Source organism: Diceros bicornis, chromosome 14, assembly GCF_020826845.1.
Source record: "Diceros bicornis minor isolate mBicDic1 chromosome 14, mDicBic1.mat.cur, whole genome shotgun sequence".
NCBI lineage: Eukaryota > Metazoa > Chordata > Mammalia > Perissodactyla > Rhinocerotidae > Diceros > Diceros bicornis.
The window spans coordinates 27,387,889-27,403,786 of record NC_080753.1 but is presented as its reverse complement, the minus strand read 5'-3'; the positions used below and the strand labels follow the sequence as shown (position 1 = coordinate 27,403,786).

The following is a 15,898-nucleotide window of genomic DNA, read 5'->3' as shown; positions in this document are numbered from 1 at the left end:
GCCGCCTGGTCGGGGAGTCAGCCCAGGCAGGCAAGGGGTGTGGGCGGGGAAGTGCCTGTACCCGTGGTGTTGGTGAGCCGGAAGGTGATAGCCTTGTCTGGGATGCCACACACATTGCGTACAGACACCTGGCAGGTGTAGCTGGCATAGTCCTGGGGCCGCAGGTTCTTCAGCTTCAGGACCTTGGTCTCCCCCTAGGCAGCAGTGGACCACTGGAGTGAGGGGCCTGCTTGGGTCTCCAGGGGTCCCACACACACTCACCCAGCACCAGGCTAAAGCAAATTCCTATTTTAATTCCTCTCTCTCCCCACCTCCATACCACTTATCCCCAGGGACCCTGAGTCTGGGGTGGATGCTGTACTCTCCATCCCCTAGGCTTCTCTGGGTCTGAGGCTGTCCTGGTGCACACTGGCCAGGACCAGGCCTCAGTTTCCCCACTCTGGGAACTGGAGGGTAAGGAGAGAATCCTGCTGTCTTACAACCCATACAAACATGGGGCTGGCCCACAGGCCATGGCCACATGTGGAGCTCTGACAGCCACCTAGGATAGCCACCTCTGAAAGCCCTCCCTGGCAGGATGGCTTCATCACCGTGTCCTGGGACTATAGGGCACCCAGGGGAAGTAGAGTCATCTCTCTGCCCCCAACTTCTGCCATGCCTCCCCCTGGGTTCCCAATACTCTGCCAGCCAGCAGCGGGCAGGGATAACGTGCCTGCCCCTAGGGGGTGCCTTTCCTAACTAGCAATGTTCCTGGAGGACGTGCTGTCTTGGGGACTCTCCTGTCCTCACCACTGCTCCCTGACCTTTCTGTCCCGACTTCACCTGCCCCAGGTGTGCAATTAGAACACACATTTCTGAAGTCAGAACAGAATTGTTGGAGTCAGGGCAGTCCCTGGAACCCCAGTTTGTGAGGCCTCCGTCCCCACGGCCCCCTCCCTTGTTGGGTGCAGGAGGAAGAGTGCAGCCATGAGGTGGCCAGGCCAGCTGCTGCCCGTCCTGACCTGGGTGTAGAGGGGTTCATAGATGTCCACCCCATTGTCCTGGCTGTGGGACAGGGTGTCAGAGCCCCTCTTCCAGATGAAGCGGGCTGGCGGGTTGGAGTTGACAGTACAGCGCAGGAACACCGTCTTCTCCTGGTAGAAGTTGCCTCGGACATCGCTCACCGTCTGGTGCACCGTCAGCACCGGCTCATCCAGGTCTGCAAGGGCACAGCCCCAATGGATCAGGGCTGAGTGACCCCAAGGTGGGGGGCCTGGGCTCCCGGCAGCCCCCAGGGAAAGCTAAGCCACCCTGAAGGATGCTTCCAGAGAGCCAGATGCTCTCCCAGCCCTGACGTTTGACCAACCCATTAGAGGCAGGGGACTGGGCTTGAAGGCTTGAAGCAGGGGACTGGACTTGATGGCTTCCCAGCTGTCCCTCCCCAGGGACCCGCATGGGGGGTGTCTATCTTTACCCTCCCTTCATGGGACGGAGGAAACAACTGCAGACTGGCAGTCAGGAAACCCTGGCTCAAATCCCAGGTTAGCTGTGAATTTGTGGTGTGACCTGCCTAAGTCCCTTCTCTCTCTGGGGCTGTTTCATCACTGGTAAATTGGAATAGATTGGTGGTTCCCGCCCCTGTTTGCACAACAGAATCACATGGAGATTTTCTTTTTAATACTGATGCCTGGTAGAGCTCACTGACGGTGTCAGAAGAGTGATCGCCTCCAAGGAGGTTATTGACTGGGAGGGGGCAGGAGGGCACTTTCTGGGGTCCTGGAAATGCCCTTGAACTGGATGGTGTTTACACGTGCACATACATATGCAAGAAGTCATTGAGTGTACATTTAAGATTAGTACACTCTGTTGGATGTAGGTTAATCCTCAATAAAAAAAGTTTAAGAAAAAAATCCCCATGTCGGGGGCCAACTTCCAATCAATTACATCAGAATCTCTGGAGGTGCAACCCAGGCATCAGTATTCTTTTTTAAAGATCCCCTAGACATTCCAATGTGCAGCTAGGGTTGTGAACCAAAGGCACCAACAATGCACATTCTAACATCCTACAACGGACGTTCCAACATCCCATTATTCTGTCCTTCCAAAGCCCACTCGGATAGAAGTCAATCCAAGACCATGGGTGCAGGTGGGGCATTGGTGAAGCTCAGGCCATGCCCGCCAGCCCCTTCCAGCACCAATAACTCTAAAATGACCCTCAGCCCCAGAGTTTGGCAGGCCCCTGGGTGGCTGATGGTGGACAGAAGAGAGGGTCTGGGTTCCATCGCTCACCATTCTATCGGGTCTCACGTAGGGGGCATGCAGCATATTTAACAGTTCATTGTAGATATTAAGGTGGCGCCAGACAGGCCCCTGGGCCTGGCCCCACAGCTTCTGGGTACCTAGGTCAGCCTAGATGGGCACAGAGCAGGGTGGCAAGCAGGGAAATAACCTCTTGGGGTTCAGGGCATAGTCATGGAGGGCAGGTAGGGACTGGGGGCTTCCCACTCAACCAGCAGCAAGGACTGAGGGTGCTTGGTCCTGCAGGTGGTAGGGAAGGGATGTTTCAGAGCTGCCCCTGCGACAAAAGCAGAGACATGAGGAACTGTGGGAAGAGCGCTGGACCAGAGCCAAGAGACCTATATGGGTGAGCAAGTCACAGCGCTGGGTACCTCGGTTTCTTCATCTGTGGAATGGGTATAACCCAACCCGTCCTGCCCTCCCTGACCACCTTACAGGGATGTTGCCAGGTCCATGCGGGATTACAGATGGGAATGTGTGAATGGCATCCGGTGGTACACACTGGAGGAACATCAGACTTGCCTGTCTAGTTCCGAAGAGAGGTCTCTACTGTTTTCCCCCAAAGAGGTGTTGCTTTTCCACCCCGCCCCCGACACTCTTCTTCCCATCCCGAGCCCCCACGGGGGCCGCCCCGGGAGAGCGCCGACTCACACTGCACGTCCACGCGGATGGACTTGATGGCGGGCACGCCCACGCCGTTCTCGGCCTTGCAGTAGTAGCGGCCGCCCTGCGTGCGCGCGATGCGCTCGATGCGCAGCGTCTCGTTGAACACCGAAGTCTCCTGGAACTTGTCAGAAGCGCTGCCTGCTGTCTTGGTCCACCGCACCTGGGCCGGCCAGGCGGGTCGGAGTCAGACACGGCAGAGGGTAGGGGCCTCAGGGCTGAAGGCCCTGCAACTGCGCCTCCCCTCCTGCCCCCATAGTTTTTCGCGAGCGCACGTGGGGCATACACAGGCCTAGGAAACTAACCCAAACAGACTCGTGGGAATGCATGGATGGGGTAGGACACCTCAATGAAAGAGCCTGGGGAATCTGGGGTCAGATGGCGGCTTTAAATAAGGCAGTATAGTGCAATGGTTAGGAGCATGGATTTGCGGTCGAGTTACCCAGCCTCTCCTGCCTTCCTTTCCTCCTCCGTAAACTAGATATTACCCCCCTCCTAGGGCTACTGGGAGGATTAAATGCGTATATACTTAGTGCCTGGAAGATTATGAATTTGAGAACATTGTTCTGTTATTCCACTTACTAGCTTAGTGGCCCTGGATGGGTTACTCATCTCTCAGCTTCAGATTTCTCATCTGTAAAAGAGGTCTACATGGTAGCCAGCCTCCTGGTATACACACCTTTCTGTAGTCCCCTCCCACTTTGTACCAGGGATGGTCTGTAACCAATGCAGTATGGTGGGAGTGATGGTTTGTCACTTTCAACATCAAGTTATAAAAGACTGTGATTTCCATCTTGGTTACTTTCTTGTATCGCTCGCTCTGAAGAAAGCCAGCTGTCATGTCACGAGCAGCCCTATGGAGAGGCCCACAGAGGAGGAAGGGAAGCCTCAGGTCCACAGCCACAGGAGTTAGCTTGGAAGTGGATCCTCCATACCCAGTCAGTTCTAAATGACTGCAGTCTGATGAGAGACCCTGAGTCAGAACCAGCCAGCTGCTCCCAGATTCCTGACCCACCAGAACTGTGAGACAATAAGCGTTCACTGTTTTAAGCCTCTAAGTTTTGGGGCATTTGATATGCAGCACTAGATAACTCTAACTATTATATAGCATAATACCCACTTTGCAGAGTCACCGTGAGGTTTGGTAACAAAGTATGCAAAGCACCTAAGTGTGGCTCCTGGGATATGTTAGTCACTCAGCAAACTTCTATTATTATTAACATTGCCTTAGATTATGGGAAGCTATCAAGGATCACACCAGAAACTGGCGCTACTGCTCAAAGTACCAGAGGTTTAAGAAAAACAGATCAGCTCCAGATTTTTAAGTCAAAAATTTTGGAGGATGGGGTAGGGAAGCTTCCATCTTACTGTTGGGGAGGATTGCTTATTACTGAGACAGGGCAAGGCCCCTGATCCTGGTGGCTAGGTCAGGCCATAGGCCATAGAGACAACAAGGCTGGCGAGAAGGGGGTGAAAGGGCAACCTTCTCATGCAGGGAGGGGCCACTGCAGGCCTTACTGTTACTCATTTTCATCCCCTCCCCACCCTCAACTCTACCCTCATGAAGTTAGAGATTACAAAACTTGGGGAAGGCTACAGGCAGTTTCAGGCAATTCATACTTAAATCAGAGGGTGCTCTGGACAGAGAACAAGGCCAAGGAAATATTTTCTCATTTTGCACTTGACATTTTGCAGTTTTACCATGATTTATCTAGATGGGGTTTATTTACAAACTGCTTAGGACTTGGTTTGTTTTATCCATCTAAGGGTTCGTACCTTTCTTCAATTCTACAAAATTCTCAGCCTTTATCTCTTTAAATATTGCCTCCTCTCAGTTTTCTCTAGTCTGTCCTTCTAGAATGCCTGAGTTTATGTTGTAGCTTCTCATTCTATCCTCCACATCTCCCAACTTTCTTTCCACATTTTCCATCTCTATCTTCTCCAGACTGCATTGTGGCTGATTTCCTCAGACCTATCATCCAATTCACTAATTTTCTCTTTAGCTATCTCTATCGTATTGAGGCCAAATTTTTCAAAAGACTATATTATTTTTATTTCTAAGATTTGTATTTGCTTTTTTCCATATCTGACTGATCAGGTTGTATAATCTCCTGTCTTGTGGATTCTATTCCTTCCATTACGTTTTTAACATTTTAAACATATTTATTTTAAAGATCCTTTCAGGATTGCTCTATTATGTCTGTTTCCTCAGACGTAAAATTTCAATTATTTGGGTCCATGGACTGGCTCTCCTGGCACTGTATTTTTAAATGTGTTTTAAAATTCTACTCCACAGGCCTGTATTCAGTGGGAATTATCTTCCATAGAAGTCCTGCTTGGCCCTAACAAGCCTATCTGTGGTGTAGCTTTATGGTTGCCTATGCCCAAGATGTATGGGTTCACAGGTTCCAACCAGTTTTTATATTAGTTTCTCAGCTTAGGGTTTCCTCACCACTTGGATAGTGCAAAACACAGACAGGCTTAGGGTTATGCTCACTCAGGTGACTCTGTTTGTACCCACACTATGAAGCAGAGTCAGCTCTCTGCTGTGACTCTGGGCTGTGGGACCTTCTGGTCCCCATTAAGGGATGGTGCCACCCTTGTCAAGCATCCAGCTCTAGGTAGAGTCCAGTTCCAGCTCCCAGCCATACATGGACTTGGGGACTCAACTCATACCCCCTATGTATGAGTATTAATACTACTAACCCTGACATGAGTGTACAGTCCACGTCTCTCCAAGAACCAGATTCTTCTACTTCTGCTCACTGCCATCACTAGAGATGCCGTCTTCATTTTGACCCTCAAGATTCCCTTTCTCTTGCTATTTGTTTGGAGAGGGGAAGTCCATGCCCACACAGCCCCCTGTCCCGACCACAAAGTAGGCCATGAGATGCTACTTCCCTGCTCCCCAACTAGACTGGATGCTCCATGACAACGGGAACTGTAGCTGTATGTTCAGGACCCATCACAGTGCATCACACAGCAAATGCTCAATAAATATTTGTTGTAATGAAATGAGCAAAAAAAGAGGTAGATGGCACTTCAGGAGAGGTGAGCAGCAGTGGCTGAAGCAGGAATGAACAGGGTATACCTGGGCAAATTCCACTGAAGTACAGCATGTGAGGAGGACGGCAGTGGGAGATCAGGCGGGAAAGGTAGATGGGGCCAGGAGATCTTCAGTTCCACCCCTAGGAGCTTGAACTGGGTCTGGTAGGTAATGGGGAACCATCGAAAGTTTCTGAGCAGGGGAGTGATATGATGTAGCCGGTTTGAGGATGATGATTCTGGGAGCAGGGTACAGGAATGGATTGGAGAGGGAGAAGTGGGAGAATGGGAGGCCAGTTAGATCTACTGCAGTGGTCCCAGAGGTAGGACTGAAGGTCTGACCTAGACGGGTAATGAGGAATAGAAAGAGAAGATCCATGCAAGAGACATAAAAGAAAGGCCTCAGAGGCTGGCTAGAAGTGGGGAAGAGATGGGACATAGTCAAATAGGAGCCCAAAGGTTTGAGCTTGGGTAGCAGGAAGAACAATGGAACCACGGATGGAAATAGAAAAATAGGTGCGTGTACACATAGCCACAGCCCCAAATGACTCATACATGCGATGCTCAAGGGGACACACACTTGGCCAGTGCAGCCTTAGGGAGAGATGGCCCAGCTGCCTCCCTGGCGTTAGGGAGGACCATTCTAATAGTCACATCTGATACAAACGCCAACCTGAAGACTGGCAGCATTGTTTTCCCTTCTAAACAAGCCTTTGAGAAGCAGCAAGTGGTGATAATAGTTTCAGGTTGAAAGAGTCTTTAGAGGTTTCCTTGTCCATCTGCTTGTCTCACGGCCAAACCTATTAAAGCTGTCCCTGTTCCCAAAATTATCCCCGGAAAAGAGATTTCACATTTCACTGTCTTTCCTAGGAACCAATCGAAACCTTTTCTGCTGTTCTTAAAGGTCACAGCAGCTCACCAGCAAATTCCAGCCACCCCTGTGGCCCACCTCCTCCTGCCTCGTCCCCTCAGCTCTCAGTGATAACCGCCAAGATTTCCTGCCTGAACCATACACTTGGTCTGGGACCAAAGTCACCTGGCCCTTCCAGAGACTCATCTTCTGTTGCTTTCTAATTGCTTTGAGTCTTTTAACCTCGGGAGTGTGGGGCTTGCCTACCTGAAGCCTCCTGAGGTAGAGATTGTATTAGATTTTCTTGGTAATTCCTGGAGCCCCAACCAAAGACGGATACACTGGGAGGAAGCGTGCTGAGCTACAGAGAACACTGGTCCTGCATTCAAATTCTGCTTCCACCCTCAGAGCTGTGTGACCTTGGGAGTTCACCCAACCTTCCTGAGCCTCAATTTCCTCAGCTGTAAAATGGAGGCCCTAATGCCTTCCTCCCAGCAGGGCTGTGAGAATCCAAAGAGAAAACATTGGAGAAAATACCCAGCATAGTGCTTGGCACATGGTCCGCCCTCAGACGGTGGTCAAAGGTGCATCTGAGGGAGTGTCTGCTCAACAGATACATGGAATGGAGTGGAATTGAACAACCGATGTTCAGTTTTTCCCCTCAGCCGCCAATGTTTTCAGGTGAATAAGCCCACAGCCTCCAGTCCTTCCCCACCGAGTTCATTTTCCAGCTCTTCCCCCAGCCCGGGTCTCCTGTCTTCTGTTTACTTGCCGCTGTCCACCCCTTGTCCCAGCTCCTGCTGCCTCTTCTCAAGCTCCAATCCCAGAGTAGGACAGGGAGTGAGGGGGAAAGGCAGGAGGGGCCCACGCAAGGCCAGGTGGGGCTTACCTGGGGCCGAGGGTGCCCGGTGACAAGGCACTGCAGCACGAGGATGTCCCCCTCCCGGATGGTGTAGACGCGTTCGCTGATGTTGTCCTCCTTCACAACGCACGCCTGGCCTGCATGTACGATCTGAGCCTGGGCTGGAGCTGCGGGAGAGGGGGAGATTTAGACAAGAAGCATCGAGGCCAGAGCGGGTGGCAGGCTCCCTCCTGAGTGTGTGGGGCAGGGGTCAGCCAGACCCCTGGAATGGCTGCACAGGCCATTCCTCAGAGGCTGACCCCTTGAGCTCAGGAAAGAATCATCCCAGGGCCCCAGGCCAGAGCGGAAGGGTCAGGGACCCAGGAAAGGGGCAGTTTCTCCCCATCCCACCCCCCTGGTGAGAGATCTGTGCTCTTCAATCAGCTGATGAGTGTGAGGGGCTTTGTAATCTGTACAGACTGGTTATCACTCAGCGAGCATCATTGTCTTAGCAGCTCACTCAGCGAGCATCATTGTCTTAGCAGCCCCCTGTCGTGGAGGCTGCTGGTCCTCCACCTTAGCTCCCCGTGTCCGGCAGGTGCATCCATCCCCCAGCTGCTGTGGGTGTTAGCTGCTAGGTGCACAGAGCTCACCTTCCCAGGAAAGTGCCCTTAGCCAGTGGGAGCCTCCTGGGCCAGAAATGCCTAGAAGGTCACCCTCTTTCCAATACACACACACCCCAGTGACTGCTGGACATCGTGCAAGCGCCCAGCCCCGTTGCCCCGAGGGATGACTGTGCTGCTGTTCATCATCCAGAGGCCCCCTGGGAACAGGCTGAGGCTAAGTCAACTGAACCACATTTTGCCCAGCTGCTGCCCCTTACAGTTTCTCCTGCAAGCACTTTCTCACTTGTCTGAGCTGCAGCCCACCCACCCCTGCAACCATCCCAGGCTCTGCTTTTAGAGAGCCTAACTGAGATATCTCCCCACCCCACAGACCGCACATTCCCCTCACCCAAAGGCCTGTTACTTGTCCCTCATTGCTCCCTGAGCCTGTGCCATCCTCTTCTCCGACGGACAAAATTTCTGACCAGGGGCCTGGAAGCTCTCAAAAGACTGTGGCTCCCCACTGACCTCTCTCCGAGTACCCGGGGCTGGGCTCTGGCCAGGCTGGGGGACCAGAGCTAGGACATGGCTGGGGGACCCAAAGGGAAAATGACTGAACTTGAAAAGTTCACAGCCCCTCCCTCAGTGTCTAGCCTCATTGTCCTAAAGGCAAACTAGCTTCCAGCCCACCAACGCTCAGGCTCTGGGGAGGAAGGCAAGGCCCCCAAGTTCACACTTGTCTGCTCACAGCTGAGGGCGGAGAGAGTAGAGATGGGAGAGCTAATCCAGGGCGTGAGGGACACAAGGGGGTGAAAACATAGAGTCTTTGCCCTAAAGAGACGCACGGAGGTGGGATAAAAGCTGTACATAAAATGTGTAACTTCCTCCAGGAAGCATCCCATGATTGACCTGTGCCCTCCCTCCTTCTGTATCCATCGCTCCCCCGGTGCAACAACAAAGCGTCAATCTGTGTGTCTACCAAATTCAGATTCTTGTCTTTCTGCCCACCAGATCGTGAGCTCCATCTTGGTATCCCCAGCACAAGGCCTTGAATATAGCGGGCACTCAGTGAATGCCGAATGAATGAATTCACAAGAATATCCCATGTTGAAGTTGCTGGGTATCATAGGAGAGATATAGAAGGCCCTAGGAGGTCAGAAGAGAGAGACAGCTCTGTCTGCTGGAGGAAGAATCACAGAAGGCTCTATGGAAGATGCAGCATTTGAAGCAGGCTTCGTGCAGGTTGACAGGGCAGAGTCCTATATTGTATATCACCCGGGGTAAACCACTAGTGATCTTTGGACCTTCATTTTCTCATGTCTAAAATGGAGAGAACGCTGCCAACTGTGAGAACTCCCAAGGGTGGATGTGACGATAACCCGGGATCAATGAGAAGTGCTTAGTAGAACTGTAACGAGGTCCCCAGTTGCCACAGGCAGCCCCTTAACTGAGTCTCTCCAGACAACACTGACGGGGCAGTCATGAACTAATGACAGAGATTCGTCCACAGAGGCAGCCTGGCTGCAGGTCAGGAAGCTGGTGAGGCAGCAATTAGGAATGATATGGGCCGCTTTTAACCCTGAGAGTCTCTGCAAACAGCAGCAGGTTCTGCAAACAGCAGCAGGTTCTGCAAACAGCGGCAGCTGCCACCAACCCAGAGTCTGAGTGTCCATCCTGCCTGTGTAGCTTCCATGGAGGAATGAACCTAAGCTAGTTGTCAGGAGACAAGCTGTGCGACTTTGGGCAACTCAGACCTCATGGGCCTCAGTTTCCCCACCTATAAGAGGGGAATGAATTAGATGACCTCTGAGGTCTTTTTCAACTCACACTTTCTATGAATTTTGTAATCAGCGCATAGTCCCTATATAAGACGCACCCTGGAATCTGGGGAATAGGTCTGAAACTGTCAACCCCTGCGATGAAAATGCATGAACAGCACCATAACGTGGAAGAGAGAGCTATCTGTGGCCAAGGTCCTCAGGAAATCTCATCAGGAAACAACCCACCAATGCATGATGTACATGCCAGTTGCTGATAAGACCAAGAGGCCGCATGAATGTCTGCAAGAGACCTAGGGTGCCTCTCAACAAGGAAGACGTTGATTTAACAGGCTCCAGTGGAAGATAAGCTGTAATCTTGGACACTGTGGCTTGCCCGTAGCCAGGCAGTGTTGTAATGACAGAAGCTTTGGTGACCGATAAGGAATATTGAAAAAGAGCTGGAGAACTGGCCCAGCCAGCAGAGGCCAGAAAAGATGGGGCCCAGCCAGCAGACACAAGGGCTTTGGCCATCTGCCGGGTGCATTTCCTTGATGGAGATGGGGCTGTGAGTGGGCGTCATGGATGATGACATCATTAAGATTATCCAACTCCCTTTGATAACATTAACTATTAAGACTATCCAACTCTAAAATGATAGAACCACTTTGGAAGACATTTTGGCAGCACCTACTCATGTATACCCCATGACGCAGCAATTCCACTCCTGGGTATGTACCCAATAGAAATGGGTGCCTATAACAACCAAACAATAGGTCCAAGAATATTCATAGCAGCTTTATTCGTTATAGCTAAAAACAAGAAACAACCCACATGTCCACCAAGAGCAGCCCGGGTAAATAAATTCTGGTATATTCATACAACAGAATATTACACAGAAGTAAAAAATAAATAAATAAAATGAACTACTGATAGACACAGCGACACTGCTGAATCTCACAGGCACAATTTGAGCCAAGGAACTCAGAGAGAAAAGAGTAAATAGGGTATGATTTCATATATTTGAAATTCAAAACTAGAAAAACCAATCTTATAGTAACAGAGATCTAGACAGTGGTTGCCGTTGGGTGAGGGTGGGGATTATTTACTGTGGAGGGCACAAGAGAAGTTTCTGGGGAGTAATCTGAGTGGTGGTTATATGGGTGGATATACATGTAAAAATGCATCTAGTTATTTGCTTAAGATTTTACCACATTGGGGGCCGGCCCGGTGGGGTAGCGGTTAAGTATGCGCACGCTCTCCTTCCCTGACCCCGGGGTTCGCAGGTTCGGATCCCAGGCGTGCACTGACACACCACTTGTCAAGCCATGCTGTGGCAGTGTCCCATATAAAGTAGAGGAAGATGGGCATGGATGTTAGGGCCAATCTTCCTCAGCAAAAAAGAGGAGGATTGGCAACGGATGTTAGCTCAGGGCTGATCTTCCTCACGAAAAAGAAAAAAAAAGATTTGACCATATCTAAGTTACACTTCAATTAAAAAAAAGATCATCCACCCCTCTTTGATGACATTGCCCATGGGTTATCCAGTTTCCTGTGACGACAGTAACCATTACAACTACCCACTCCCTTCACTCTGACTCCTACTTGATGAGATGCTTCCCATGGCTGACTTCTTCCAGATGTAGATTTTCCTTCTGGAGCAAGTGCTGGCTAGTAGCAAAGTCCCCAGGCCCCCTTGGCCGTGGCATTTCAATTCCCCCATCACCCTCCCTTGAGTTTCGTTAACATGATCAGCCTCCCCTGCTCTGCTCACTCCTGCAGTGGCTGGAACCGTGTTTCTGACCCTGAACCAACAGAGACCCCAGCAAGTCACAGGCCTCCAAAGGGCTCTGTCCCACCTAACCTCAGCCGCCCACTCCACACACGCCAGGAAGGCACTGCCAGCAGCAGCATCTTCTCACTCCAGAGGCAACCCAGCCGGGGCCTGTGTCAAGAGGCACCACAACATAATCCCTTCATTCAGTCTGTCAAACAACAAATGCTTCGAGCTGGCCGCTGTGCTGGGTGCTGGAGAGGCTGCCGTGAAAAGCAAACAAGGGCCAGCTCTGAAAGAGCATTGGTGGGGACACGGATAGCAAACAAGGAAACATACATGGACGGGATGGTTCCAGAGTGTGGTAAGAGCTAAGACGACTCTAAGCAGGGGCCGTGACCAGGAACAGTGGGCAGAGGAGAGGTCTGCTTTAGAGAGATGGAAAGAGCAGACAATCTGGGACTAATCCTTGGCTCTGCTACCCACTAGCTGGGTGACACTGGGCAAGTTACTTAACCTCTCTGAGCCTCAGCCCCTTCATCTGTAAAATGGGAACGATACTGCCTTCTCCCGGGACTGGTGTGAGGGTTTAATACAATATATGTAAAACATCTGGCCAAATAGTATGTGCTCTCTCAATAAACGACAGCTCCTGAGATGATTAAATAGGAGCAAGAGATGGGGACAGGAGACCACCCTCTGTGGCCCCCTCTATATCCCAGGCATTAAATTGATAGGGATGTTTCATGAATATGTTCAAAATTTATGTTGAGGGCTGTGCAGGGCTTCAGAGGAGCTGGAAAACAGGGGAGAGGATGGGGCCCTTTTCTGAGCATCCCTCTTACCAGACCAGCACACTTAGCTCTCAGCAAGTCACGTGGTGACTTTTGGCAAGTTACCTAAGGCTTAGTTTTCTCATTGGTAAAATGGGGTTGTTGTGAGGAATAAATAAGTAAACTCGCGAACAGTGTTTAAGACAGTGTCTGGTACACAGGAAGCAACCTAAACATGTTAGCCGGCAGTATGATTCTATAAATGATCCTGCACTCCTCTCAGGAACCCACCTCCCCGGGGGCTGCGAGCCCTTTGCATGAAAGGCCCCAGCATCACCTGCCACAGATGGTGAGGGGCGATACATTCCTGGGGTCCACTGTGTATTTCCAAGCTCCTCGCCTCAGTTCTGAGAGGCAGAAAGGGCAAGTCCTAGTTAGCCTCCTTTGGCAGAGATGGACCCTGAAGCCTGGAGGAGGAAAAGCCCCATCTAAGTCACTCACTGACACAGGGCAGTAGCAGAGCCGGGACTTGAACCCAGGCCTGCCACCTGCTAGCTTAGAACTCAGTTCACTGTCCCAGTCCTCCACCTCTGCCTTGTGTCATCAGAGGAGCCTGCTGCAATGCAGATTCCAAGGCCCATGCGGAACCAGCAGCCCTGACTCCTCTGGGGGCGGGCCTCAGAGCCTGTATTTGTAACAAGCTCCCTGGGAATTTAAGAGGCACCACTGGATCTGATCATCTCTGCTGACACCACACTGGTGGACAGAAAAGAGAACAGGATTTGGGAACCTAGTATGTTTCCCTGCCTCTGGTCTATGAGACTTTCCCTATTTCACTCTCCCGAGCTCCATCAACAAACCCCCATGGAAAACAGTGTCTCCCAATCCGTGTGCCATAAAGTGTTCATCGATAGTCCACTGCAAAACAAAGATGCTGCATCTTCCTCCCCTTCTCAGAGAGTCTCTGCACACAAGAGTATGTTGTCAAATGCTCTGAAAAGTCCTGCAGTCAACATACCCATGTAACTTGGTTTAATCCAGTGTTTTTCAAACGTATTTGGCCATGAAGCCCTTTCTTAACATCTTGAGAGAGAGAAGCGCTGCGTGAAACAAGTGCAGAAATGCTGATCCGAAGCTCAATACAAAACTAACGGCTGTGGAGTCAGGTGACATGCCCCTCTCCAGCCCTTTGGCTGAGAATAGCCAAGTGGCATGAGAGATGTCCCCCACAGGGCAGCATCATAAGGACAGCTCAGGCAGAAATAGCGAGTCCCCAGCAGAATGCTTCTGGCCTAGCAGCTCACTCCCTTCTTCCCCACAAAGTGAACACCCCAAATTGTAGGTAGAGGTGGGGACTGCCAGCACCCCGCAGGCCCAGTGAGGAAGCCACAAACTCTCAAGGACTCATGTGAAGGCAAATTCCAACTTACCCAATGGGCTTCCGGAGAGAATTCCCAGTGGAACCCAGAAGGGGAATTTCATCAAGGACCCCCATTCCCCATAAGAGAATTTCCTCCCCAGTTGGTAGTCAAGGGGTAGGGGGTGCTGTCAAACGCACAAAGATGCCACAGTAGGACGCAGAGCCAAATAAGGCAGGCAGACAGCAAAATGAAGGGAAAAGCTTAATTCAAAGCCCCATCAGTTTTCCTTTCCACTCCACATTTAAAAAGGTCCTAGTCAAGTGGGAGCTGTTGTCCTGCCTCTTGTTTCTGACTCCTTCAGGGGAAGCATATGTGTCTGCAGGCTGCGGGAACTTCCAAACAGAGCAGAGTGGGGGAGGGCAAGGAGAGCAAAGGAGAAGGGGGGCTGCAGACTTCCCCACCTGAAGTTGGTCTATCTGCCCAGTTACCAGAGGACAGAGCAAGTCCCACCACCCTAACCACCTCCCACAAGCATCACTGAGTGTTCTGGGCCAGGCACTATGGAATCTGGATCTGTGTCCTGGTCCCGACTTCCATCAGACAGTCATTCAACAAACCTTATGAGTGTGAGGTGCTGAGCTTGGTGTTGGGGGTGCGGGGAGCTACGGCACCCAGGTCCTGCACTAGGGAAGTATACAGTCTACAAAAGCTGGGTTAAGAATGATGCCTATAAAGGCCTGCTGAGAGGCAGAAAGGAAGCAGGGAGGGATTGCCATGAGCTAGAGTTATGTCTCAGGTCTCCCTCCTACTCACATAATATAATAACATAAAAATATATACATAATATAACAGTAACAATTTACTCTGTGCCAGCATGTATTGAGTGCTTTATCTCTATTATTATTGCTCATAACACGCCTATTATTGTTCCCATTTGTCAGATGAGGAAGCCCAGGCTTAGCAAGGTTAGTAAGTTCCCCAAGGACGCCCTGCTGGTTTGGAGTCCGTCTGACTCTCTGGGTGTTGTGCTGAGCCCCATGCATTTCCAGTTCCTGAGTGCCTGGCACAGTGCTGAGGACTCGGGGCTCAGGGTGCAGGACATAAGTTTCCAAGTCGCTGGTTGGGCCAGTCCCGTGCTGCATCCTGAGAAACTATCCCTCCCTCCCCCTCCCAGCTCCTGGTATGCACGTGTTTATTGATCCTTGTATGCACGTAATGCAAATGGACACTTAATAATTTACCAGAGTTAACAGTGCTGAAATATTAACAGGCTTTTCTCTTTTAATTAGCTGCTCAGCGAATGGCGGCCGGGATCTGGGAGGAGGCTCTTGGGGCAGGCGCCTGGCCGGCTCCGCCTGGGCCTCCTCCTGCCAGGGATGCTGCGAGTCTCCTGCAGACCATGGGCCATTTGAACATGGACCTCTCGGGGAAATTACCCCTGCCCTCTGTGCTCTCCGCAGCGGGGCTTGCCCTGCTCTCCTGCAGCCCGGGCTGTCTGTGCAGCTGGCTGCAGCCTGTCCTCTGTTCCCCACCAGCAGAGGGTGGACCAGGTGCCTTCTCAGGAGGGCTCCGAGTCTGGAGGAGGCTCCAATTCTGTGCTGGGAAACAGTCCCACCCACCCCGCACCACCTCCTCTGGCCTCGCCTTCATGCTGGTCGTCTCGAGGGGAAGCACCACACACTCTGCCCTGTCCCCCTCTGGTCATCCTGTCAGGTCATCAGACCTCCCGTCCAAGCTGATTCCCTTCCCATCCTCCCTCTCGCTCCCTGGCCTCCCAGCCCTTCAGAGGGCACACACAATCGCCTGTTAATGTGCCATTGATTCACTGATTTGTTCTGTAACATTTCCTGAGCACCTACTGTGTAAAAGGCCCACCCTCAGCACTGAGACACACAGCCAAATAAGGCATAGCCCTCCTCAACAAAGAACCTCTGCCCTGGCCTTGCTGCAGA

At 51.5% G+C, this 15,898-nt stretch overlaps 1 protein-coding gene across 3 annotated transcripts in view; it reads right to left on the bottom strand.

Moving 5' to 3' along the window:
• Positions 1 to 15,898, bottom strand: part of MDGA1 (MAM domain containing glycosylphosphatidylinositol anchor 1) — a 99,978-nt gene that overhangs the window by 62,393 nt on the left and 21,687 nt on the right. For all 3 annotated transcript variants that reach the window (XR_009222006.1, XR_009222007.1, XM_058554449.1), the window contains exons 2-5: positions 7,725 to 7,864; positions 2,929 to 3,103; positions 1,002 to 1,198; positions 62 to 194 (exon numbers count right to left, since the gene is read on the bottom strand). Coding sequence is in view for 1 of the 3 variants with exons in the window: in XM_058554449.1 (XP_058410432.1) it covers positions 62 to 194; positions 1,002 to 1,198; positions 2,929 to 3,103; positions 7,725 to 7,864 (645 nt within the window). In the remaining 2 variants the exon portion in view is untranslated. The remainder of the gene's footprint in view (positions 1 to 61; positions 195 to 1,001; positions 1,199 to 2,928; positions 3,104 to 7,724; positions 7,865 to 15,898) is intronic.